The 27,875-nt window shown below is 48.0% G+C and overlaps 1 protein-coding gene across 1 annotated transcript; it reads right to left on the bottom strand.

Annotated features, from left to right (window-relative positions):
- Window positions 1-162: 162 nt before the first annotated feature.
- Window positions 163-27,600, bottom strand: LOC118402517 (leucine-rich repeat-containing protein 52-like). The gene is made up of 3 exons (XM_052476681.1): window positions 27,281-27,600; window positions 26,487-27,117; window positions 163-2,835 (listed from the first exon to the last, which is right to left on the bottom strand). The coding sequence occupies exons 1-3, from the start codon at window positions 27,332-27,334 to the stop codon at window positions 2,489-2,491; spliced, it is 1,032 nt and encodes a 343-aa protein (XP_052332641.1). The 5' UTR covers window positions 27,335-27,600; the 3' UTR covers window positions 163-2,488.
- Window positions 27,601-27,875: the final 275 nt, after the last annotated feature.

The raw sequence follows: 27,875 nt of genomic DNA, 5'->3' as shown, positions 1-27,875 counted from the left end.
AAAGTGAATAAACAGACCTTGGACTGAACATGCATAGTGAATGCATGATCATATAGTGTACTGTAGCCAATCCCCGAGCTGACAAGTTAAAAATCAGTCATTCTGCCCACGAGCAAGGCAGTTCCCCGGTAGGCCGTCACCCCCAAAAGAAACACATTCCTGAGTCCTACAGTACTATGTTCATACCACCAACATATCTCCTTGTTACATTTACATTTACATTTAAGTCATTTAGCAGACGCTCTTATCCAGAGCGACTTACAAATTGGTGCATTCACCTATGACATCCAGTGGAACAGCCACTTTACAATAGTGCATCTAAATCTTTTAGGGGGGGGGGGGGTGAGAAGGATTACTTTATCCTATCCTAGGTATTCCTTAAAGAGGTGGGGTTTCAGGTGTCTCCGGAAGGTGGTGATTGACTCCGCTGTCCTGGCGTCGTGAGGGCGTTTGTTCCACCATTGGGGGGCCAGAGCAGCGAACAGTTTTGACTGGGCTGAGCGGGAACTGTACTTCCTCAGTGGTAGGGAGGCGAGCAGGCCAGAGGTGGATGAACGCAGTGCCCTTGTTTGGGTGTAGGGCCTGATCAGAGCCTGGAGGTACTGAGGTGCCGTTCCCCTCACAGCTCCGTAGGCAAGTTGTTCAGGCTCACCTGGTGTTGACTAGAGAGAGGCATAAACAGTGTCACTATAAAGGTCAGATAACTGTAGTAACATCTCTGCTTTGATCAGGAAACCAGCCCAACAGCCAACACTGCCTCTAGTATTCCTAGAACATGCTCCCTGTCGCTTAGATGTATCAGAACAGAAGTTCTGAGTTCTGTCTATACATCAAAGAAGTGCATTAATCTTGGGGGGCACCTTGGACCCCAGTTTATCTCTCTAACACCCGTGTGCGCCACATCCTAGTGTGTGTGTGTGTGTGTGTGTGTGTGTGTGTGTGTGTGTGTGTGTGTGTGTGTGTGTGTGTGTGTGTGTGTGTGTGTGTGTGTGTGTGTGTGTGTGTGTGTGTGTGTGTGTGTGTGTGTGTGTGTGTGTGTGTGTGTGTGTGTGTGTGTGTGTGTGTGTGTACTCCCTTTCTCCTTCCCTCCTTCCTTCTCACACAACCTCTCCAGCTGATCAGTCCATTTGTGTAATGGATATGTACTCTTACAGCCCCTCAGAGCCACTGTAATCCCGCCACAAGCCTCTCCTTAGAGCAGCTGCTGTTGTTGGGATGAATGGAGAGACTCACCTCTACTAAGTTTATAACATTCAGAGTCAGGATTAACGTCATAGTGCAGCCGGAGGACCAACAGGACAGTGAGTGTTGATCCACCAGATCTGAGTAGCATTTAGCTTTAATAGAAGCCAGTGCTAAAGTCGTGGGATATAGAATGATGGATGGTCAGTAGTATTCTAAAGGGGTTGACTCAGATGAAAGCAACTGTCCCAGAGTAGGACTAGTACTGTGCTTCATAATAATCATTACGCTTCACAGTAGAAGTGTTTTCTGTTATTGCTGTAGAATTGTTCTATAATTCAGTAGGTACTGTAAGGTTTTTGGTGCAGTCAGTGCATGAAGAGACGGGTGGGGTAGACGGGACTGCATCCTACTAAACACGGACAGCAGGAAGGCTGGAAATCAATTATCATGTCCTGTGTTTACCTGGCCCCACTGAGAGGCCGGCCAGAATAGCTCCAACAGCCAGCTGGGTAGAAGCCAAGTCCCTCAGCAGACAGGGCTCTACTTAGAGAGGATCTCTTGGCTAATAGTAGAGGGGAGTCAAACTCCCAATACACACACACACAGGCTACCAAAGTGAGCACACACACACAGGACCAGAGAATTGAATCCTATTATTATAGTATATTAAAGGCCCAATGCAGCTGTTTTTATCTCAATATTAAATCATTTCTGGGTAACAGTTAAGTACCTTACTGTAATAGTATTCCATTAAAATGGTCAAAATACTATTTCTCAAGCAAGAATTTTGCCATAACTGTCTGGGAGTGGTCTGATTGAGGGGCCTAATTGGCGGAACCTAATAGGAGAGACATGTAACCTGAACTAGCTGCTATTGTCAGAGAGGTTTGGAAGTCACTTTGTTATTGGTCTATAGCTTAACCACCTGGTGATGTCACCAAGCAAGCCAAAACTCCATCCATGCAAAACCTGCTGATTTTGAAGGTCCTGTTTAGATTGTATTTTCAACCATCAACTATCAGTAAATGACACTCATCACATTTTGTCACACTTTTACAAAGTTAGGTTCATCAACTGTTGTACAATATGATACAAAACTGTGCACTGGGACTTTAAGGAACTATAACCATTCAACTCTCAATCAGGCACATTTCTGCGTTGTCTCTCTTCTGTATTTTATTAATCCCAGTGTGCTCTGCTTTGTAGTTTCTTCTTAACCTCTGCCATTTTATGACATCAAAGGTTTTGTAGTTCTGTAGGTTCTGAGGCACAGTCGGTAGGGAGGCTGTGGGACAGGGTGGAGTCATACCACCATGTGACCAGTGTTTTTCAAATCCCCATTACCTCGTGGGTTGGCATGGTGACCCCCTCCGCCCCCCGTGCCAGGTCCTGCGTCCTGCTCAATCTCGTCATCGGGGTCCATCTGCTCGCTCTTCTTCTTGACATAGCGTTCGTACAGTACCATGACTACACCGATTGCCCACGCCGACACCGTTCCTGCCGCAAAGATAACGAAGCCGATGACGAGGAAGAACAGGTAGTCCCAGAAACCCAGGCCCTGGTGGCACCGCGACCGCAGCTGCAGCCCCAGCTCACCCAGACGCTGCCCCTGCAGGTCAGGAGGACCACGGCACACCGTCTGGCCCTCATCTGGAAGAGAACACAACACAAGTGGAGGTTAACTACAGTACTCTCATAAGTCCTGACCTTATTACTAATGAGTGTGTTTGTTTTTTGTTTCCATGTTTTTCTTTCTGCTTGCATTTTGTATTTATATTTCGATGTGTCTATTTTCTGTCGTTTCTGTAATTCAGGGCTCATCTCTAGAAGAGAACTTGGTCTCAGTATGACTCCCTGATAAAATAAAGGTTAACTAAAAACAAATAAAAAGTCACACTAGTAGTTGTATTGGGGATACAGTAGGAGCCTATCACTAGTTGGGGATACAGTAGGAGCCTATCACCAGTTGGGGATACAGTAGGAGCCTATCACTAGTTGGGGATACAGTAGGAGCCTATCACTAGTTGGGGATACAGTAGGAGCCTATCAATAGTTGGGGATACAGTAGGAGCCTATCACTAGTTGGGGATACAGTAGGAGCCTATCACTAGTTGGGGATACAGTAGGAGCCTATCACTAGTTGGGGATACAGTAGGAGCCTATCACTAGTTGGTGATACAGTAGGAGCCTATCACTAGTTGGTGATGCAGTAGGAGCCTATCACTAGTTGGTGATGCAGTAGGAGCCTATCACTAGTTGGGGATACAGTAGGAGCCTATCACTAGTTGGTGATACAGTGGGAGCCTATCACTAGTTGGGGATACAGTGGGAGCCTATCACTAGTTGGTGATGCAGTAGGAGCCTATCACTAGTTGGGGATACAGTAGGAGCCTATCACTAGTTGGTGATACAGTAGGAGCCTATCACTAGTTGGTGATAGAGTAGGAGCCTATCACTAGTTGGTGATAGAGTAGGAGCCTATCACTAGTTGGTGATAGAGTAGGAGCCTATCACTAGTTGGTGATAGAGTAGGAGCCTATCACTAGTTGGTGATAGAGTAGGAGCCTATCACTAGTTGGTGATGCAGTAGGAGCCTATCACTAGTTGGTGATACAGTAGGAGCCTATCACTAGTTGGTGATACAGTAGGAGCCTATCACTAGTTGGTGATACAGTAGGAGCCTATCACTAGTTGGTGATACAGTAGGAGCCTATCACTAGTTGGTGATACAGTAGGAGCCTATCACTAGTTGGTGATACAGTAGGAGCCTATCACTAGTTGGTGATACAGTAGAAGCCTATCACTAGTTGGTGATACAGTAGGAGCCTATCACTAGTTGGGGATACAGTAGGAGCCTATCACTAGTTGTAATGATCAGAGTTTTTATGGACCATGTCACCTGACAAGTAAAGACTCTGTCCTAGTTATATTAGTGAAGACCGTTTTGGTCACACTTTATTTGGATAGTCCAATATTGATGATATATAGATGGTCATACTATCTGTTGATAAGCAACTGCTTGCTACGGTTAGGGTTAAGTTTAGGGTTGGGATAAGGGTTAAGGTTAGGGCACAGGAGCACGGGCTCGTGGTAATGGCTGGAGCGGAATTAGTTCAATAGTATTGAATACATCAAACACATGGTGTTCATATGTGTGATGCCATTCCATTTGCTCCGTTCCAGCCATTATTATGAGCTGTCCTCCCCTCAGCAGCCTCCTGTGGTTAGTAGATAGTTTAAATGTTGCTCACAGTTATTGAACATCTACTTGGGACAATTCAAAAAGTGTTACCATCCTAGTAGACATTACAATTAGTACTGAGCCCATACTGTATTACCAACATAAGAACAACTTACTGCTACTATTATTAATGATTTCCCAACCAACAACTTCAACATTACTATTGAGCATTACTTTGTTTTTTGTTTTTCTATATAAAGCTGATGTGGCAAATATTCTTAATCAGATGCCTTTGCGTTAGTCGGTAATCTACATACACATAATAATGATGGAAATGTTATTTGAAGTGTGTAGATAAGCAACCCAGGGAAGGTGATATCAATATTATATTTAATCAAATAGGGAGTGGTGGCCTGTTGAATAATTCAAACACATTACATGATATCGTTTTACATAACCTTCATGAGAGCTAGATAACACACACTACCTCCTGAAATATCTTTCAATTTTGAGCAAAACATCGAAATAAAATACCATTTAAGAAAACAGCACATGCTAAATACTTCTGTTTCCCTTTTCAGAAAGTAACAGAATAGGAGCTGCTGTCTGTTATTGGTGTGTTGTTGATATTACATTACACCAAATCCCAAGCTTTTGAATAATTCAAGCACATTTCAAACCCTACTGGATTTCACTGGGTCTTTTGTGCCTGACTCGTACAGTAATCAGATAGAAGGGATTTTCTTCTGCGAGGCTGCATGCCTCCAGCAGGCTCCTGCATCATGACTAAGACCCTCACTCACTCAGAAATCATGAATGTCAATAGACAAGGGGATTTTTGTTTTGGTTGTCAGAACCAGGAACTCCTGTGCTGTAGCATCAAAGACCAGACAGCTTACTCCTACTCTACTGCAGAAGAGGAATAGACTGCTAAATGGGTTTTGGGGAAACAGTATTATACAGTATTATGGTCTAATCAAAGATGCTAAAGACTCAAAGATGATCATACTGTGTGTATGGCTGCCTGGATATCATCCAGAAGCCTTGGTCTGTTAGGGGTCATATGAAGAAGAAAAATGCCTGAAATGTGATTGCAATAACCAAAGTGTTGGAGAATTTCAACGGATATTAATTTGTTTTTGTTTTCGCAGCTTTTTGTGTTTGGGGATCAGCTCAAAAGGCTTTTACTGTTTCTGCCTGGCTGGCTGACTGGCTGACTGGCTGTGCTCTGCTCTGCTCTGTATTCTGTGTTTCATGCCAGCAGACTTTGTTCACGCACTATTTACACTGGCATATTTTTCACCACAGAATTGGCTGGTTTTGTTCATATATTGTGCATGGATGGACTTTTTGAGGACATACTTTAGTATGCATTTGAAGTTGGAAGTTTACATACACCTTAGCCAAATACATTTAAACTCAGTTTTTCACAATTCCTGACATTTAATCCTAGTAAAAATTCCCTGTCTTAGGTCAGTTAGGATCACCACTTTATTTTAAGAATGTGAAATGTCAGAATAATAGTAGAGAGAATGATTTGTTTCAGCTTTTATTTATTTCATCACATTCCCAGTGGGTTAGAAGTTCACATACACTCAATTACTATTTGGTAGCATTGCCTTTAAATTGCATAACTATTGTTTAACTTGGGGGATCAAATGTTCTGGGTAGCCTTTCACAAGCTTCCCACAATAAGTTGGGTGAATTTTGGCCCATTCCTCCTGACAGAGCTGGTGTAACTGAGTCAGGTTTGTAGGCACCCTTGCTCGCACACACCTTTTCAGTTCTGCCCACTAATTTCCTACAGGATTGAGGTCAGGGCTTTGTGATGGCCACTCCAATACCTTGATTTTGTTGTCCTTAAGCCATTTGCCACAATGTTGGAAGTATGCTTGGGATCATTGTCAATTTGGAAGAACCATTTGCAACCAAGCTTTAACTTCCTGACTAATTTCTTGAGATGTTGTTTCAATAAATCCACATAATTTTCCATCCTCATCATGCCATCTATTTTGTGAAGTGCACCAGTCCCTCCTGCAGCAAAGCACCCCCACAACATGTTGCTGCCACCCCCTTGCCTCACGGTTGGGATGGTGTTCTTCGGCTTGCAAGCCTCCCCCTTTTTCCTCCAACATAATGATGGTCATTATGGTCAAACAGTTCTATTTTTGTTTCATCAGACCAGAGGACGCTTCTCCAAAAAGTATGATCTTTGTCCCCATGTGCAGTTGCAAACCATAGTCTGGCTTTTTTATGGCGGTTTTGGAGCAGTGGCTTCTTCCTTGCTGAGCGGCCTTTCAGGTAATGTCGATATAGGACTCGTTTTACTGTGGATATAGATAATTTTGAACCTGTTTCCTCCAGCATCTTCACAAGGTCCTTTGCTGTTGTTCTGAGATTGATTTGCGCTTTTCGCACCAAAGTATGTTCATCTCTAGGAGACAGAACGCGTCTCCTTCCTGAGCGGTATGACGGCTTCGTGGTCCCATGGTGTTTATACTTGCGTACTATTGTTTGTACAGGTGAACGTGGTACCTTCAGGCGTTTGGCAATTGCTCCCAAGGATGAACAAGACTTGTGGAGGTCTACAATTGCCTTTCTGATGTCTTGGCTGATTTCTTTAGATTTTCCCATGATGTCAAGCAAAGAGGCATTGTGTTTGAAGGTCGGCCTTGAAATACATCCACAGGTACGCCTCCAATTGACTCAAATTATGTCAATTAGCCTATCAGAAGCTTCTAAAGCCATGACATAATTTTCTGGAATTTTCATAGCTGCTTAAAGGCACAGTCAACTTAGTGTTTGTAATATTCTGACCCACTGGAATTGTGATAAGTTGAATTATAAGTGAAATAATCTGTCTGTAAACAATTGTTGGGAAAATTATGTCCTAACCGACTTGCCAAAACTATAGTTTGTTAACAAGAAATTTGTGGAGTGGTTGAAAAACGAGTTTCAATGACTCCAACCTGTCACGTTCTGACCATAGTTCTTGTGTGTTTTCCTTGTTTTAGTGTTGGTCAGGACGTGAGCTGGGTGAGCATTCTATGTTGTGTGTCTAGTTTGTCTATTTCTATGTTTGGCCTGATATGGTAGGTGTTGGTCATTGTCTCTGATTGGGAACCATATTTAGGTAGCCTGTTTTGTGCTGGGATTTGTGGGTGATTGTTTCCTGTCTTTGTGTTCTCTGCACCAGATAGGACTGTTTTGGGTTTTTGCCACGTTTATTGTTTTGTAGTGTGTTCATGTTGAGTTTCTGTCATTAAATAACCATGGACACTTTGGTCCTCTCCTTCACAGGAAGAAAGCCGTTACACAACCTAAGTGTATGTAAACTTCCGACTTCAACTGTATATCGTGTATGTGAACACCCCTTGAAATGAGTGGATTTGGCTATTTCTGCCACACCCATTGCTGAAAGGTGTATAAAATCGAGCACACAGCCACACAATCCACATAGACAAACATTGGCAATAGTATGGCCTTACTGAAGAGCTCAGTGACTTTCAACGTGGCATCATTTAATAGGATGCCACCTTTCCAACAAGTCAGTTTGTTAAATTTCGGCCCTGTTAGAGCTGCCCCGGTCAACTGTAAGCTCTGGTATTGTGAAGTGGAAACATCTAGGAGCAACAACGTCTCAGCTGCGGTAGGCCACACAAGCTTACCGAACGGGTCCGCCGAGTACTGAAGTGTGCAGCGCGTAAAAATGGTCTGTCCTCGGATGCATCACTCCCTACTGAGTTCCAAACTGCCTCTGGAAGCAACATCCGTACAAAAACTGTTCGGCGGAAGCTTATTGAAATGGTTTACCATGGCCGAGCAGCCGCACACAAGCCTAAGATCACCATGCGCAATGCCAAGCATTGGCTGGAGTTGTGTAAAGCTCCCCGCCATTGGACTCTAGAGTAGTGGAATCGCGTTCTCTGGAGTGATGAATCACGCTTCACCATCTGGCAGTCTGACGGATGAATCTGGGTTTGGCGGATGCCAGGAGAAAGCTACCTGCCCCAATGCAGAGTGCCAACTGTAAAGTTTGGTGAAGGAGGAATAGTGGTCTGGGGCTGTTTTTCATGGTTCGGGCTATGCCCCTTAGTTCCAATGAAGAGAAATCTTAATATTAAGGTATACAATGATATTCTAGATGATTCTATGCTTCCAACTTTGTGGCAACAGTTTGGGGATGTCCCTTTCCTGTTTCAGCATGACAATGCCCCCCGTGCACAAAGTGAGGTCCATACAGAAATGTTTGTTCTTGAGATTGGTGTGGAAGAGCTTGATTGGCCTGCACACAGCCCTGACCATTAGGATGAATTGGAATGCCGACTGCGAGCCAGGCCTAATCGCCCAACATCAGTGGCCGACCTCACTAATGCTCTTGTTGCTGAATGGAAGCAAGTCCCCGCAGCAATTTTCCAACATCTAGTGGAAAGCCTTCCCAGAAGAGTGGAGGCTTTTATAGCAGCAAACGGGGGGACCAACTCCATATTAAGGCCCATGATTTTGGAATGAGGTGTTCGACGAACAGGTGTCCACATACACTAAAAGTATGTTGTACTAGTCTAATCTATTGAGATTTGAGTACAAATCTGATTGGAGCTGCAGAGGATTATATGGTGTACTGGAAGATACAGATCAAATAACAGTAAGGCAATGTTTAATAGTAGGAAGAGATATTTTTGATTAACATCAAATTAATTCTTAATTAGTGTTCCATTGTAGAAATTCTCACACAGTATTCTCTTGATTTGTCTTAGCCTACATCACAGTCGCAACTGACCCTGTGATCTCTGTCTGGTGATGTGAATAAAAGTCCATTTGTGCTTGATCTGAAAATGTGTTCGGAGGGTGTGGCGCAATTTCGGAACCTCCGGAGGCATGCAGAGGCCAAATTGAGCTCCGTACTGCATTGCTCTGCGCCTCCCAAATTTTGTAACAATGCGGAGGGCTCCGTAAACCAGGGGAGCAGGGGAGAGGCAGAACTGAACCCAGTAAATACGGTGCCTCCGACCACATTTTCAGATCAAGCACAAATGGACTTTTAGGGATGATGGATATAGGATAATGACAGAGATGGGCCTAGATCTTCTGTTGTCTCCAAAGACATCTGTCTTCAGATGCCCTGAGAGTTTGAAAACTCATTTAGCAGCACAGATGTGGGGAGTTTTCACGAAGGAGATAGACACCACAATACACTTCAATAGTTCTCTGATCTCGCCTCAGACCTCCTGACACCTGTAGTAGCACTCCTTTTAATAATACAACACACCACCCTCCTCTTCTCAGTGAACACTGTACTACTTCTACTTCTCTCCCTCTACTTGGCTAGAGCCCTCTCTCTCCCCAAGGCATGGAAGCCGCCGGCGCCTCCCCCTCAGGGTCCGACATCAAAGGAGAGGGCTCTTCTCCTTGTCCCATCCCCACACCACACTGTTTCTATTATTTTATTTTTTGCAGACACTCTTATCCAGAGCGAATTTCACGAGAAATTAGAGTTAAGTGCATTGCTCAAGGGCACATTGGCAGATGTATTTCACCTAATCGGCTCGGGGATTTGAACCAGCAACCTTTTGGTTACTGGCCCAACGCTCTAGGCTACTGGCCACCCTAAAATACCCTTTCCTTATGTAACTGCTAACTACAGGCAGTATGCTAATCTTTAGGAGGTGAGACAGCAGTGGAGAATCTGTTAGTTCTTTCTGTGGGAAGAAATTCCCTTCTATCAATGCGTTATTTCTAAACTGCTGAGACGACAGACAGACAGTGCCTCTCAGAACAGGTAAGCGCCAGAGGAGCTCTTTGCGTAAAACACTTCGGTCTGGAATGTGTGTGTGTGTGTTCTCCCTTGCTGCAAGCTTTCGCTTGAAGGGACACTCCAAATTAAAGCAGACAAAGGCAATGAGCAGCATGGAAATAGGACAGCTCTTACAGGACTAGTTTAGGATTCTGCCTGAGCTGCAGGGGAGAGGATGATGAGCTGGTGTGCGTGTGTGCATGTGTGTGCAGGGGATGCCCATTAGTAGGTGTATCATGGTTTTAGTAAGACTGTCTCTTGCTCAGTGAGGTGCACTATAAATAGCTGCTCTTTTGTCTATAGACACATCCCAAAAATGCAGCAGAAGACTCCAAACTGAACAAATCCAAAATCAAATAGTCGTTGTCTTCAAACCCCTTGACTTTTTCCAACATTTTTTCTTCATCAATCTACACACAATACCCCATAATGACTAAGCGAAAACATTTATTTTTTTTACATTTCTGCACGTTTATAAAAAATAAAAAAATACGTTATTTATGTAAGTATTCAGACCCTTTGTTATGAGACTTGAAATTGAGCTCAGGTGCATCCTCTTTCCATCCTGTTTCCATTGTTTCTACAATTTTATTGGAGTCCACCTGTGGGAAATTCAATTGATTGGACATGATTTGGAAAGGCACACACCTGTCTATACAAGGTCCCACAGTTGACAGTGCATGTCAGAGCAAAATCTAAGCCATATGGTCGAAGGAATTGTCTATAGAGCTCCGAGACAGTGTCGAGGCACAGCTCTGGGGAAGGGTACCAAAACATTTCTGCAGCATTGAAAGTCCCCAAGAACACAGTGGCCTCCATCATTCTTAAATGGAAGAAGTTTGTAACCACCAAGACTCTTCCTAGAGCTAGCTCCTTGGCCAAACTGAGCAATAAGGGGAGAAGGGCCTTGGTCAGGGAGGTGACCAAGAACCCGATGGTCACTCTGACAGAGCTCCAGAGTTCCTCTGTGGAGATGGGAGAAGCTTCCAGAAGGACAACCATCTCTGCAGCACTCCACCCATCAGGATTTATGGTAGTGGCCAGACAGAAACTACTCCTCAGTAAAAGGCATGACATCCCGCTTGGCATTTGCCAAAAGGCACTTAAAGGACTCAGACGATGAGAAATAAGATTCTCTGGTCTGATGAAACCAAGATTGAAATCTTTAGCCATAATGCCAAGCGTCATGTCTGGAGGAAACCTGGCACCATCCCTACGGTGAAGCATGGTGGTGGCAGCATCATGCTGTGGGGATGTTTTTCAGTGGCAGGGACTGGGTGACTAGTCAGGATCAATGGAAAGATGAACGGAGAAACGTACAGAGGGATCCTTGATGAAAACCTGCTCCAGAGCACCCAGGACAGACTGGGGTGAAGGTTCACCTTCCAACAGGACAATGACCCTAAGCACACAGCCAAGACAACGCAGGAGTGGAATCGGGGCAAGTCTCTGAATGTCCTTGCGTGGCCCAGCCGGAGCCTGGACTTGAACCAGATCAAACATCTCTGGAGAGACCTGAAAGTAGCTGTGCAGCGATGCTCCCCATCCAACCTAACAGAGCTTGAGAGAAGAATTGGAGAAACTCACCAAATACAGGTGTGTCATACCCATGAAGACTCGAGGCTTCAATCGCTGCCACAGGTGCTTCAACGAAGTCCTGAGTAAAGGATCTGAATACTTATGTAAATGTGATATTTCCGTTTTAAATTTTTTGGGGCAAAAATGTCTACAAACCTGTTTTTGCTTTGTCATTATGGGTATTGTGTGTAGAGTGATCTATTTTAGAACAAGGCTGTAATGTAACAAAATGTGGAAAATGTCGAGGGGTCTGTCAAGATATGAGAATGTAACAAAAAAAATAATCAACCCTTATTCCAAACAGAATTTTGTTGTATTATGTAACCGGCTGGATTTGAACCAAGGTTTATTGCACACCACAAGACTGTTAGTCCACTGAGATAAAGCCTATCTAAAGGCCTAGGAAGCTAAACCAAAATGTTTAGGTCTCAGGCAAGGTTACTGATCACATGAGTGTGGTTCCCCGAGCCACCTTCATTACATAGGCATATCGTTTGTTGATTAAAGTGGAAGCGGTTGGTGGAACATGTGCAGGTGAACACGAGGAGATGCGATTCACTGGTGATTTGACATCTAGACACTGGGGTTTTTTGGATTAAGCCTTAATTGCATGAGTGAGTAAAGGAATAAGAGAAAGGCTCCTCAGTATGTGTCTCATTTCAGTCCTGAGTTAACAGATCATATTCAATTGCTGTTATGGTTATTAGCGTCCACTGTCACCTGTTAACTCAATTAGCTCGACGAACTGCACATTGACTCTGTACCGGTACCCCTGCATATAGCCTCGCTATTGTTATTTTAATGCTGCTCTTTAATTATTTGTTACTTGTATTTTTTATTCTTATTTTTTTGTAGGTTTTCTCTTTCTTTTTTCAACTGCATTGTTGGTTGGCTTGTAAATAAGCATTTCACTGTAAGGTGTATTCGGCGCATGTGACAAATAAAAATGGATTTGATTTTGATTTTAAGACACCCTAGGCCCTGTGATGCAGGCAACTGCACATGAAATTTAGGAATATATACATTAACACGTTTCATTAAGTTTATTCTACTGCTGCTGTCATAAACACGGTGGCGTGTATTCCTGGATGGCAAGAAAAAAACTACAAAAATATCAAATAATTTATCATTCGTCTCTCTGTGTGTCACAAATTTCCTTCATTTCGCAAGAGGCTGGATGTATCACACTGGAAAAAGCATCAGAGCGAAGGAGACAGCGCCGCTCTGTCTCAGTATGTGTAGCGTATCTATCTGATGCTGTCTGGTCAGAAAGAGTATGACATTGTTTCCGCACGTAGCATTGAATGCAATGGAAGCCAGCGAGGATTTGGCTTCCCTTGATTAAAAAATGAATAAAATAATAGCCAATCAGTGTTGAGCTAATCTGAGTGAGCTCTGCTATGAATGGTCCTGGCGCACCATAAAAAGTGTCAAGGGAAGCCTGTTTGGATTTGACTTCAGACCAATCACATCACCGGCCAAATGTCATCATTGAAAAACGTTCATTGTTGCATCTAGTTCGGTTGTCCTCAGGGGGCTAGCTAGATAGATAGATAGATAGATAGATAGATAGATAAAATAGTCCCTTTCCTAAATGAATCATGGATGCAGATGGGGATTTGGATTTGTGGTTTTACTTAATTCTCCGTACTGGCCAATGATTATAAAGACGATTCTGATCCAACCATAAAATAATACATTGTGCCCCTGGCCTGAGAGCATAGAAGATCAACATTTTGCTAGATGTAGTATGCTAATGTTAACTATCTGGCCTGGCTTATCGTTGTCCATGAAAGGAAGTTAGGCTAGCGAGTAAGTATTTCAGCCAGGTAGCCTAGGAATATGACAACAAAAACTAAAAGCATGTAATGTATGACAGTCATAGACCATTTAGGCAACATGAAAGAGGAATGGCATTGGCGTTTCTTTACAAGTAGGGTGAGTCAACATGTGTGTTCTACTTGCACGCACGCACACACTGTCACGCCTTGGTCTTAGTATTTTGTGTTTTCTTTATTTATTTGGTCAGGCCAGGGTGTGACATGGGTTTATTTTGTGGTGTGTTTTTGTATTGGGGTTTTAGTAGGTATTGGGATTGTGGCTGAGTAGGGTTGTCTAGGAAAGTCTATGGTTGCCTGAGGCGGTTCTTAATCAGAGGCAGGTGATTATCGTTGTCTCTGATTGGGAACCATATTTAGGCAGCCATATTCTTTGAGTGTTTCGTGGGTGATTGTTCCTGTCTCTGTGTAGTTTCACCAGATAGGCTCAGTCACTTTGGTTTTTCTTTTTTCCTTGTTTTGGAAGAGAAGAGAAGAGAACGAGCGCCATTCTCCTTGCGGAGATGGTGCTAAATACATCAACACGGTCGGTCCCTGGGATTGGGCTGGCCAACACGATTCGGTTTGCTTGGAAGGAAAAGGAGTTGGAGCCTTTAGGACGCGAATCTTTTGGAAGGATAATATTGATGGGGATTCTAAAGCTGACGGTGAAGGACGTGTTTTGTTTCCAAGGCAACTCGTTGAAAGGAGCATACGACGTGGCAGTATATACAGAGGAAAAACACGATGATATCCTGAGAAGGGTATCAACACCCTGTCGTTCTCAACTAACATCAAGGCGGTGGCCCGTTCCTGTAGGTTCATGCTCTACAACATCCGCAGAGTACGACCCTGCCTCACACAGGAAGCGGCGCAGGTCCTAATCCAGGCACTTGTCATCTCCCGTCTGGATTACTGCAACTCGCTGTTGGCTGGGCTCCCTGCCTGTGCCATTAAACCCCTACAACTCATCCAGAACGCCGCAGCCCGTCTGGTGTTCAACCTTCCCAAGTTCTCTCACGTCACCCCGCTCCTCCGCTCTCTCCACTGGCTTCCAGTTGAAGCTCGCATTCGCTACAAGACCATGGTGCTTGCCTACGGAGCTGTGAGGGGAACGGCACCTCAGTACCTCCAGGCTCTGATCAGGCCCTACACCCAAACAAGGGCACTGCGTTCATCCACCTCTGGCCTGCTCGCCTCCCTACCACTGAGGAAGTACAGTTCCCGCTCAGCCCAGTCAAAACTGTTCGCTGCTCTGGCCCCCAATGGTGGAACACACTCCCTCACGACGCCAGGACAGCGGAGTCAATCACCACCTTCCGGAGACACCTGAAACCCCACCTCTTTAAGGAATACCTAGGATAGGATAAAGTAATCCTTCTCACCCCCCTTAAAAGATTTAGATGCACTATTGTAAAGTGGCTGTTCCACTGGATGTCATAAGGTGAATGCACCAATTTGTAAGTCGCTCTGGATAAGAGCGTCTGCTAAATGACTTAAATGTAAATGTAAGGGCAAGAGCAGTGGGGGGTGAGAGGCCGATGTGGTGGCTACCTCCATCCTCCTGCTATGTTCACCCTAGGGGCTGACAGGGGGACGTTGTTTTATGCACGTCAGCCCCCATTTTGCAGGCGCTGTATGGCCTACGGTCACATATTCGCCTCGTGCAGTACATGAAAATGCAGATTTTGTGGATCTGAGGAACACGAGGCGAGGGATTGTGACAAGCCTAAGACGTGCCATGGGTGTGGCTCGTCAGCACACCTGTGGCGGGGGTGCCCGGCCCGTCAGAGGTCATATGCGTCTGCGGCTGGGGGGGGGAGCAGGAGCGGGGGATGGGGGAAGAAGAGGAGGGGAAGGAAGCACGCCTCATAACCAGAGTACAGGTCCAGAGGGGAAGGCCACAAGGAAGGAGGAGGAGCAAAAAGCGGCGGATGGAAGAGAGAAGGAAACTGAAGGCACGGGAGTAGGAGAACCAGGAAAAGCGGCGGAAGAGTGGAGGAGCATGAGAGAGAAGAAAGTGAGGGAGGAGTGGTGGAGAAGGAGACGGTGGAAGAGCAAGTGGACTGGGGGGAAAGTGCCCTGGTGGAAGAGATGAGGGGTATGGTGGAGGAGCTGGCGGGGGGGTGGTATCTCTCGACTGCCGCAATCACCAAAGAAGAGAATGAAGAGGAGGGTGCGATTGGCCGACAGTGAGAGGGAGGGGATGGCCAAGAGAGTGATGGGGGTGGGAGAAACCTCTGGGTTGCTGCTGGTTTCCCCAGGCCCTCAACTTCTGTTGGGTGGGGACACACCTAACAAGACTCAGGACTGGGTACAGGAGGAGGTGGGGAGTTTTTTGTTTGGGGACTCAGCCTCCCCAATTTTTTTCCAAACCAGCTGCAACACTGGGGAGGGGGAGGATTGTGGGGGTAGACCCAGGGTGCAGGGCACCCCGGAGCCAAACACTATTCCTGCATCCTGGGATGGTGAGATGGAGGAAGAGGGGGGGATGTCGGGAGTACGGATGGTGTTCTCACCGGTAGATATGGAGCAGGGGAGCATCGGGTGAGTCTCCTGTTTTTGGTTTTTTTCTGTCTGGGTTTAGAATTTGAGTGTATTACATGTTTTTATTTTTTCATGGGGTCTAATTTTACTTTTGTTAGTATAAATGTAAGGGGTTTAAGGGATTTTATTAAGAGGAGGGCGGTTTTTAGTTATTTGGAGGGTGTGGGGTTTGATTTTTGTTTTTTACAGGAGGTTCACCTGAGGGATGGAGGGGATATTAGTAGGTTTAAGAGGGAGTGGGACAAGGGGGAGTCGGTTTGGGGTATTGGGGGGGTGCACTCATCGGGGGTAGGGATTTTGTGTGGGCACAGGGAGGTAAAAGTGGAGGATTCTTTTGTGGTAATGCAGGGGAGGGTTATAGGGGTGGATGTCACGATAAGGGACTGTAAATTTAGATTAGTGGTGGTGTATGGGCCACAGGTGGTGGCAGACAGGAGGGAGATGGTGGACTGTCTGACGCCCCTGTGTGTCACAAATAGGAAATTAGTGATAGGGGGGGATTTTAATACAGATTTAGGAAGAGGGGGGGATAGCAGTGCAGGCGCCATTGCCGGGCTAATGGCTTGCCATGGTCTGGTAGATGGTGGTCTGCACACTACTCCGAAAATGGACGGTCCTACATGGCGCAACTCCATGGGGGTTGAGCGGAGGCTCGACTATATTTTTGTACCCAGGTCTTTGGGTAAGTTGTCTGGGCGGCTGTTGCCTGTTTTCTTTTCGGATCACGACAGGGTGCTCCTGCAGGTGGGGTCGCCAGTCTGCCTCTTTGGTAGGGGGTACTGGAAGTTAGATCGGGATGTGCTGGAGGAGCAGGCTTTTGTTGACGGGTTTTATGGTTTCTTTTGGAGGCATGAAGGCCTCCGGTCCATGTGCGAGGGGGTGTTAGAGTGGTGGGAATTAGTTAAGGTGAGGATTAGGGCCTTTATAATAGGGTATTGCAAGAGGAAAAAAAGGGAGGAGAGGAGGGAGGTGGATCGTATCCAAAGGTTAATTGAACTCCAATACGAGGCAGGCAATCTCGGCGGGTCGTTTGACTGGGAGAGATCCGCAACCCTAAAGGCGCAGCTCAGGAGCGGAAGGCTCGAGTTTTCCTGGAGCGTGCGCATAGTGGCTTTCTAGAACATAATGAGACTTGTTCTGCTATGTTCTTTAAGTTGGTTAGGGCCAGACAGAGTAGGAAGGTAATGCATGGTGTTAGGGAAGAAAATGGTAGTATAGTTAGAGAACCAGAGGATATGGTCAGGGTGACAACTGATTATTTCCAAGGTTTATTTAAGCAAAGGGAAATAGATGTAGAGCAGGGAAATGTGTTTTTAGAACACTTGTCCAGGCGGTTTCCGGAGGACATTAGAGAAGTGATGGAGGCCCAGATCTCACTAGAAGAGGTTGAGAGCGCTCTTAGGAGGATGGGAAAAGGGAAGGTGCCTGGGATGGATGGGCTGCCGGCTGAGTTTTATCTCAAGTTTTGGGGTATACTTGGACCAGTGGTCCTCGAAGTCTTGAAGGCCATCCTTGAGACGGGGGTCCCCGGGGGATCAATGGCTGTTGGTGTGCTGTCACTTTTATATAAGAAGGGGGAAGTAACAGACCTTGGCATCTGGCGGCCGTTGACCATGCTGTGTGTAGATTACAAGCTACTAGCAAAGGTTTTAGCAGACCGGTTGCGCACAGCCCTTCCCTACGTCGTCCATGAGGATCAGACGTGCGGGGTAGAGGGCCGCTCTATTAGATGGAACCTACAGTTAATCAGGGACTCCATCGCTTGGGTTGAAGATAGAGGACTGCCTTTAATGGTAGCAGCGCTAGATCAGGCGAAAGCCTTTGATCGCGTGAATAGATCCTTTTTATTCAGAGTGTTAGGTCGATTAGGATTTGGGGAGAAGTTTATAGGATGGATTCGTACATTATATGTCGGAGCGGGGTGCCGAGTTAGTGTAAATAGTCACTTGGGTGACGTTTTTGACCTCTCGTCTGGGGTCAGGCAGGGGTGCCCACTCTCGGCTCTCCTCTTCGTTCTGTACATGGAGCCTCTGGGGGCTGCCATTAGGGCAGACACAGGGGTGGAAGGCTTGCTGATCCCTGGAAGTGGTGGGCTGCGTGTTAAGATGACGCAGTACGCCGACGACACTTCCTTGCTGTTCTGCAAGGACTCGTGCCTGACAAGGTCCCTTGCCATCTTTGGGGATTTCACCCGAGCGTCGGGAGCAGTTCTGAACCATGCAAAGTCTTCCGTCAAGTTTTTCGGAAGATGGCGCGGTAGAACGGATGTGCCTGGGGGGTTATCTCTCTGTGAGGGGGCCCTGAGGATTCTCGGGGTCCATTTTGAGACCTCCGGCTCAGCGACGCTAAACTGGAACATGCGTATCACAGTGGTACAGAGGAAGCTAGCAATGTGGAAGGCTAGGTATTTGTCTTTTATGGGCAAAGTCCTGGTCCTAAAGGTGGATGTGTTGCCGTCTCTTTTGTATTTGGCATACATCTACCCATTGCCGGCTTGTCTGAGGAGGCCTCTAGTGAGGCTTGTGTTTCAGTTTATGTGGAGTGGCAGGTGCGAGTAGGTCGCCAGGGCACGCATGATCTGTCCCATCGGGGAGGGAGGTAGGGGGGTACCACATTTCCCCCTCAAGCTGGACGCAATTTTTGTTTCTTTCTTGTTAACGGAGCTTGCTCAGCCAGTGATACACCTGTCCGGTTACCTCCTGCGGGTGTTCTTCTCGTATCAGGCGAGAAGCATAATGGTGTGGTCTAACACGGTTCCTTGGGCGGAACAGCTGCCGTGGCACTTTGGTCATGCGGCCAAGTGGCTGCGTGCGCACCCTGAGGTTGAAGTTGCCCGAGTAGGTTTAGATCACAGGCACCTGTACGAGGAGGTCAGAAAGGCAGGGAGTCCGGCGCCTGTAGTGGGCATCTCGGAAGTGGTCTGGGAGGGAGTGCAGGCGCGGGGTCTGGACAACAGGCTCAAGGACCTGAATTGGTTGAGCCTCCATAAGTCCTTGCCGGTACGTTCCATCTTGTACCGGTATAGTTTGGTGCAATCCCCCACCTGTCCAAGATCCTCTTGTGGCAGGGAGGAGACTGTGCGCCATGTCTTTTGGGACTGTGCCTTTGCCGGAGTAGTATGGGCGAGGGCACGGGTGTTGTTAGGTTTGGTAAAGGGGGATTTTGTATTGACGTGGGCCAGGTTAGAGAGGGGTGTAGGGAGAGCGAGAGGGACGGATAGGGACAGGTTTCTGCTCTGGCTTCTCATGAGTCTCTTTAAACGGGGGCTGTGGGAAGCAAGGCAGAACATGGTGAAGACAGGGAGAGATTGGGGGGTGTCACGAGTCCAACCGAGGGTGTTTCCCCTTCCCGGGCGGGTGGCGCTCGGCGGTCGTCATCACCGGCCTATTAGCTGCCACTGATTGTTTTTCCTCTCCCTCCTTGTATGTTTAGTGGTAGCACCTGTTCATGTGTAATTAGTTTAATTAGTTTGTCTTTATTAGACAGCTCAGAACTCACTACGCCACTCCTCTACTAACGTGTCCCCTTTTCAGTGTGTGTTGGGATACCAGCCGGTCCTGGCACCATGGCATCCGAGCCAGACCGAGGCTCCTGCGGTGGAGGAATGGGTACAGCGCTCCAAGGAGACCTGGAGGGCCGTCCAGGAATCTCTACGACAAGCGAGTGGACGGCAGAAGAGGAGTGCTGACCGCCACCGCAGTGAGGCCCCCGTGTTTGTACCGGGGGACAGGGTCTGGCTCTCGACCCGAAACCTACCTCTCCGCTTGCCCTGCCGGAAGCTGGGTCCGCAGTGTGTAGGGCCCTTTAAAGTCCTGAGGAGAATAAACGAGGTGTGTTATCGATTACAACTCCCTTCCTATTATCGTATTAACCCCTCGTTTCATGTGTCTCTCCTCAGGCCGGTGGTAGCTGGTCCCCTGCAGGACAGTGAGGTACCGGAGGTCCCTCCCCCTCTGGACATCGAGGGACCCCGGCGTACACGATCTGGGCCATTCTGGACTCAAGACGCCGGGTGAGGGGCCTGCAGTACCTCGTGGACTGGGAGGGGTACGGTCCGGAGGAGAGGTGCTGGGTACCGGTGAGGGACATCTTGGATCCATCCATGTTGAGGGATTTCCATCGCCTCCATCCGGATCGCCCTGCACCTCGTCCTCCGGGGCGACCTCGAGGCCGGTGTCGGCGCGCTGCGGGAGCCGCGCGTCAGGAGGGGGGTACTGTCACGAGTCCGACCGAGGGTGTTTCCCCTTCCCGGGCGGGTGGCGCTCGGCGGTCGTCATCACCGGCCTATTAGAGGAGCGCCCAGGATTACGCGCTGGAGTTCCGGACCTTGGCAGCCGGATCTGGGTGGAACGACAGGGCCCTTATGGACCACTACAGGTGTAGTCTCCGAGAGGACATCCGCCGGGAGTTAGCGTGTCGGGACACCACTCTGTCACTGGATCAGCTGATCGACATGTCCATTCGACTGGATAATCTGCTGGCTGCCCGCGGGCGTTCAGAGAGGGTTCTGTGCGTTCCACCACCCAGCCCCTCCGCTCCCATTCCCATGGAGTTGGGAGGGGCTACGCCGAGGGGTACCGGAGGAGGCGGCCTTCCCTGCACCAACTGTGGTCGGAGAGGGCACACGTCTGATCGGTGCTGGGGGGGGTCCGTCTGGGAGTAGAGATGGCAGGCGGAACGCTTCTCGGTCACCCCAGGTGAGTCAGCATCAGACTCACCCAGAATCCCTTGTTGGCCATATGTTTGTCTTAATCTCTTTCCTTCACTTTTTTCCCTCTTCCCAGCATAGGGCGCTAGTCGATTCAGGCGCAGCTGGGAACTTTATGGATCGCGGACTCGCCCTTAAGTTAGGGGTTCCGCTGGTGCCGATAGATTCTCCTTTCCCCGTGCACTCCTAGATAGCCGGCCATTAGGGTCAGGGATGGTCGGGAGACCACGGTCCCACTGGACATGGTGACGCAGGGGAATCATAGGGAGCGTATCAGTTTTTTTATTATTGATTCGCCTGCGTTTCCAGTGGTGCTGGGGACTCCTGGCTGGCCCGGCACAATCCTAAAATTTCGTGGAGACAGGGGTTCTCCAGGGGTGGTCAGAGGAGTGTTCTGGAAGGTGTTTGGGAGTTTCCATCGGTGCCACGTCGGTGGAGAGTCCAGACCAGGGTTCCACGGTGTGCATTTCCCCCGAGTATGCCGATTTGGCAATCGCTTTCAGTAAAGTGAAAGCGACTAAATTACCACCTTATCGACCGGGAAGGGATTGTACGATAGATCTCCAGGTAGACGCTGCGCTTCCCTAGAGTCACGTGTACCCACTGTCCCAGGAGGAGACGTTGGCAATGGAGACATATGTCACGGAGTCGCTGGGACAGGGGTACATTCGGCCCTCCATTTCACCCGTCTCCTCGAGTTTCTTTTTTGTGAGGAAAAAGGAGGGAGGTTTGCGTCCGTGTATCGATTATAGAGGTCTAAACGCCATCACAGTGGGGTATAGTTACCGTCTACCTCTCATCGCTACGGCGGTGGAATCGTTCCACGGAGCGCAGTTCTTCACAAAACTGGATCTCAGGAGCGTGTATAGTCTGGTGCGTATTCGGAAGGGAGACGAGTGGAAAACCGCATTTAGTACTACATCCGGCCACTATGAGTACCTCGTCATGCCGTATGGGTTAAAGAATGCTCCAGCCGTTTTCCAATCCTTTGTAGACGAGATTCTCAGGGACCTGTGCGGGCAGGGAGTGGTTGTTTATATCGATGACATTCTGATCTACTCGGCCACTCACACCGCGCATGTGTCTCTGGTGCGCAAAGTGCTTGGTAGACTGCTGGAGCATGACCTATACGTCAAGGCTGAGAAATGCGTGTTCTCTAAACGAGCCGTCTCTTTTCTGGGATATCGCATTTCCACCTCGGGGTGGTGATGGAGGGTGACCGCATTAGGGCCGTGCGTAATTGGCCGACTCCAACCACGGTAAAGGAGGTGCAGCGGTTTTGGGTTTTGCCAACTACTACCGGAGGTTTATCCGGGGTTTTGGCCAGATAGCGGCTCCCATTACCTCACTGCTGAGGGGGGGCCCGGTGCGATTGCAGTGGTCAGCACAGGCGGACAGAGCATTCAACAAGTTGAAGGCGCTGTTCACTGATGCGCCCGTGTTGGCGCATCCGGAATCCCTCTCTAGCATTCATAGTGGAGGTGGACGCGTCCGAGGCTGGGGTGGGTGCCGTGCTATCACAGCGCTCGGGTACGCCACCAAAACTCCGCCCCTGCGCTTTCTTCTCAAGGAAGCTCAGCCCAGCGGAGCGTAACTATGATGTGGGGGACCGGGAGTTGCTAGCGGTGGTTAGAGCTCTGAAGGTGTGGAGACACTGGCTTGAGGGGGCTAAGCACCCTTTTCTCATCTGGACCGACCACCAGAATCTGGAGTATATTCGGGCTGCAAGGAGACTTAACCCACGTCAGGCAAGGTGGGCCATATTCTTCACCCGGTTCCGGTTTACTTTGTCTTATAGACCGGGCTCCCAGAACGTGAAGGCTGACGCACTGTCCCGCCTTTACGACACCGAGGATGGGTCCACCGAACCTACTCCCATCCTTCCCGCCTCTAAGCTGGTAGCCCCAGTGGTATGGGAGGTGGACTCGGACATCGAGCGGGCGTTACGGGCTGAACCCGCGCCTCCTCAGTGTCCAGCGGGGCGAAGGTACGTGCCGCTTGATGTTCGGGACAAGCTGATTCGGTGGGCTCACGTCCTACCCTCCTCGGGTCACCCTGGGGTGACGAGGACAGTGGGGAGCCTTCAGGGGAGGTATTGGTGGCCTACGTTGGTTAAGGACGTTAAGGGTTATGTCTCCTCTTGCTCAGTGTGCGCTCAGAGTAAGGCTCCTAGGCACCTTCCTAGAGGGAAGCTACAACCCCTCCCCGTTCCACAGCGGCCATGGTCACATCTGTCCATAGATTTCCTGACCGATCTTCCGCCGTCTCAGGGAACACCGCGGTTCTAGTGATTGTGGATCGGTTTTCTAAGTCCTGCCGTCTCCTCCCGTTGCCCGGTATCCCTACAGCCCTGCAGACTGCGGAGGCATTATTTACCCATGTCTTTCGGCACTACGGGGTGCCGGAGGACATCGTTTCTGATCGGGGCCCCCAATTCACGTCTCGGGTATGGAGAGCGTTCATGGAACGCTTGGGGGTCTCTGTCAGCCTGACCTCCGGTTATCACCCCGAGAGTAATGGGCAGGTGGAGAGAATGAACCAGGAGGTGAGTAGGTTTCTGCGGTCGTATTGCCAGGATCGGCCAGGGGAGTGGGCACGATACATTCCCTGGGCTGAAATGGCTCAGAACTCACTACGCCACTCCTCTACTAACGTGTCCCCTTTTCAGTGTGTGTTGGGATACCAGCCGGTCCTGGCACCATGGCATCCGAGCCAGACCGAGGCTCCTGCGGTGGAGGAATGGGTACAGCGCTCCAAGGAGACCTGGAGGGCCGTCCAGGAATCTCTACGACAAGCGAGTGGACGGCAGAAGAGGAGTGCTGACCGCCACCGCAGTGAGGCCCCGTGTTTGTACCGGGGACAGGGTCTGGCTCTCGACCCGAAACCTACCTCTCCGCTTGCCCTGCCGGAAGCTGGGTCCGCAGTGTGTAGGGCCCTTTAAAGTCCTGAGGAGAATAAACGAGGTGTGTTATCGATTACAACTCCCTTCCTATTATCGTATTAACCCCTCGTTTCATGTGTCTCTCCTCAGGCCGGTGGTAGCTGGTCCCCTGCAGGACAGTGAGGTACCGGAGGTCCCTCCCCCTCTGGACATCGAGGGGACCCCGGCGTACACGATCTGGGCCATTCTGGACTCAAGACGCCGGGTGAGGGGCCTGCAGTACCTCGTGGACTGGGAGGGGTACGGTCCGGAGGAGAGGTGCTGGGTACCGGTGAGGGACATCTTGGATCCATCCATGTTGAGGGATTTCCATCGCCTCCATCCGGATCGCCCTGCACCTCGTCCTCCGGGCGACCTCGAGGCCGGTGTCGGGCGCTGCGGGAGCCGCGCGTCAGGAGGGGGTACTGTCACGAGTCCGACCGAGGGTGTTTCCCCTTCCCGGGCGGGTGGCGCTCGGCGGTCGTCATCACCGGCCTATTAGCTGCCACTGATTGTTTTTCCTCTCCCTCCTTGTATGTTTAGTGGTAGCACCTGTTCATGTGTAATTAGTTTAATTAGTTTGTCTTTATTAGACAGCCAGCCCGCCTGGTTGTTGTGCGGGATTATTTTCATTGTAACCTTCGGCTCTGTTGTAGAGGTACGTGTTTAGTGCCTAGTCGTGTATTTCTTCATTGTAATTTTTCCCCTGTGTTTGGGAACGTTACTTTTGTGAGCACCCTATGGTGCGTTGGTGCTAGTAAAAAGACGCACAGCATTGAACTCTGTCTCCTGCATTTTGACTCCACACCCACGACACCCGGAGCATTACAGGGGGTGGAAGGGATAGTGAGGAGGGTGGAAGGAGATTTGAGGGGGAGGATGAAGAGGGAGGAGAGGAAGTGGGGGAAGCATGCTGCTAGGGAGAGGTGGAAGGGGGGTTTAGGGCTGGGTGTCATTTCGATTTGTAAGGGGATAGATTAGGGACGGGGAGATGGAGAAAGGTATTTTGTAGGGTGACTGGGAGGGAAGATGCTCCCCTGAGGTTTTGTTTGGGGTTTATGTTTAGTTGAATTAGTTTAATTAAAATTCCATTATGTGAGTATGTATGTAAATTATGAGTTGTAAAGAATGAATGGTATTGAAGATAATAAATCATTTTTTATTTAAACATTTAACATTTACATTTAAAAAGAGTCTGTATAGGTTTTCACGTTCCGTTTGTTGTTTTGTATTGTTCGTGTTTTTGTCGTTCAATAAACATGTATGGAAATTACCACGCTGCATTTTGGTCCGACTCTCCTTCGACGGAAGAAAACCGTAACACACACACACACACAAATCAGTAGCATGGACAGCCACATCATATTTAGCTAACTGTTGATTGAACTAAATCGTTTTTGGTATCTTTTAGTTGTCACTGTATTAGACTAAGCAGAGGTGATTAGATGGTGTTGAAGTTGGGATGGTGCTGGAATAGTCGAAGCAGCCCCTGTTTTCTTTGCGACTTGAGGTAACTTTCAGAGGTTCTAAATCAATAGTTGTTTAATAGTCCGAAAATTTCGGAAACATTACTTTGCTTGACCATGCTGTAGGACATATACTGTTTGTTGCATGCAATATGTTTTGTGGACTTGTTCTCTGGTTTTGTAATGAAACAAATGTAAAGGTGTGGTTGAATTTATTCTGCCACTGTGTCTTATCATCTCAGCTTTAAGCATATATATCACGGTGTCAAGGCATATGAACTAATAGTTTATAGAGCAAACAACGCAATTATCACAACACAGATTGTAATATGGCTTTTTTTTCCTGGATTGACTTCCCCTGTGATTTTACCCACGCACCACTACTACATAAACAATATTCATATCAGTCTTCCCCTGTGATTTTACCCACGCACCACTACTACATAAACAATATTCATATCAGTCTTCCCCTGTGATTTTACCCACGCACCACTACTACATAAACAATATTCATATCAGTCTTCCCCTGTGATTTTACCCACGCACCACTACTACATAAACAATATTCATATCAGTCTTCCCCTGTGATTTTACCCACGCACCACTACTACATAAACAATATTCATATCAGTCTTCCCCTGTGATTTTACCCACGCACCACTACTACATAAACAATATTCATCAGTCTTCCCCTGTGATTTTACCCACGCACCACTACTACATAAACAATATTCATATCAGTCTTCCCCTGTGATTTTACCCACGCACCACTACTACATAAACAATATTCATATCAGTCTTTCCACATATTCTATTTGAAATGACATTCCTAAACGTCTTAATTGTGTTAGTCGTAGATCTCATTCATGAACTCATAAATGAAACATGTAGTTGACCAAAGTTATATGAATTGCATGTGGTTGGGAAAGTGAAATGCTTTCAGTGAGCATTTCAGGAGCGTGTGAACATGGAAACATTCATTGATAGAGGCCTGGGAAGTGCAGAGCTGGAGAGAATGGCGGTCCTCTACTGCTATTGGTCCAGCCCCCCATACTGACTTTGTAAATCCATATTGAATATCAATGTGTATGATGATAGTATGATTAGTACAGCATTTCACAGAATATAATCACAGTACAGTAGTAGCTATGTCTTATGGGCCAGCACATCGAACACAACCCTCACACAAATGAGAAAGGTAAGGCAAAAACAACCAAACTTACACAAACCATATAGAAAGAGGGAATTATCTGGATTTATATTTATATCTGAAGGTGCAGCTAGTTTTACCTTGAAACTTGAATGCCTCGATGTGAACCCAGAGACAGAGGTCCTCGTTATCGCAGTCGCAGCTCCAGGAATTCCCGCTGAGGCCGACCGAGCGCAGGGTGGGCAGCGCGATGAGAGAACTGATGTTGAGCACAGTCAGGTTGTTCCGGCTCACGTCCAGCACCTGCAGCGCCGAGTTCTTTGCGAAAGCGTCCGGGTGAATATCCGACAGGCCGGGGTTGTCCGTCATTCTCAGCATCACGAGGCTGGAGAGCGGCCCGAACGTCCTGTCCTCTATCCGCGTTAAGGTGTTGAAGGACAAGTCCAGGTAAGCAAGTTTCCCCAGGTTCCCGAATGTGGACATAGAAATCTCCGTCAGGGAATTGTTGCTACAGTCCAAGTACACCAAGTCCGACAGATAGTTGAGCTGCAACGGCGGCAGCTCCACGATGCGATTGTTGGAGATGATGAGCTGCCGAGTGGCCAGCGGCAGGTCATTGGGGAAGGCGGTGAGGTGCTGCCCGGCGCACTGGACCACCAACTGGTCATCGCATATGCATCGTGCCGGGCATCCCGCTGTTAGAGCTGGGGATGGGGCCACCCCCATGACTAGGATCAGCAGAATGATGAGCCGCAAGGATTGCGCGCTGGGCTGCGGAGCAAGACGCATGACACTGGTGAGGACTTCATCAATTACGTTTGGACAAACCACCCCACATTATTCATTAATAGCCTATGTCCTCTGCCAGTTAGGGCCTATCAGTTAGCCTAACGTAAATGCTATTAACTATTTCAAATGATTAAATTATAGTTACCTGATAATGAGGTTTGACGTTAGCCACTTGTCCTTGCAAGTTTGTATAGTTCATTCCGAGAGTCGCCTCACGTTTTGGTTCCCGTGCATATCCATTATAGTGGAACTGATGGACTCCAGACGCCCAAGCGCCCTCTCAGTTCCAATTCTCTGTAATTGGATTTGGCCGATTAGAGTGTTTCTTCTAGTATCAATCATTTTTGTGTAACTGCCGCCATTTGAACTTAATATGCAGGAGAGTTCGTTCGCGCGTCGTAGCCTAGTGTTGTAATATAGTATTTGGTCTCCTGCAAGTGTGGTGGTCTGACTGCCCTCTCTGAAACTGAGCCGCGAATGAGAATGTGGGCGGTATGGTGATCTCTCACTGCTCACGCATTGGATCCAGTGTGTGAGGAGAGAGAGGACGGAGCTAAAGAAAGCCTAAACAACTGGAGTCAAGCAGTCACACAAGCTAGGAGAGGTTACCTAATTCTACAAATGCACCCAAATCGCTCTGGAAATAGAATGCCCAGGGTATAGCCAATTGTGACACTATAATGGCCCAACAGAACACTCTATCTCAATGTATTTATTTATCAATTAAATTACATTTAAAA

This window comes from Oncorhynchus keta, chromosome 23, assembly GCF_023373465.1.
Source record: "Oncorhynchus keta strain PuntledgeMale-10-30-2019 chromosome 23, Oket_V2, whole genome shotgun sequence".
NCBI classification, from domain to species: Eukaryota; Metazoa; Chordata; class Actinopteri; order Salmoniformes; family Salmonidae; genus Oncorhynchus; species Oncorhynchus keta.
The sequence above is the reverse complement of the archived record's forward strand: the minus strand, read 5'-3'. Positions and strand labels throughout refer to the sequence as shown.

Coding starts and splice junctions, on each gene's coding strand:
- LOC118402517 (XM_052476681.1), bottom strand. CDS start 27,334: ATGAACTATACAAACTTGCAAGGACAAGTGGCTAACGTCAAACCTCAT. Junction 27,118..27,280: donor ACGTCAAACCTCATTATCAG/GTAACTATAATT, acceptor CTTGCTCCGCAG/CCCAGCGCGCAATCCTTGCG. Junction 2,836..26,486: donor CGAGGCATTCAAGTTTCAAG/GTAAAACTAGCT, acceptor GTTCTCTTCCAG/ATGAGGGCCAGACGGTGTGC.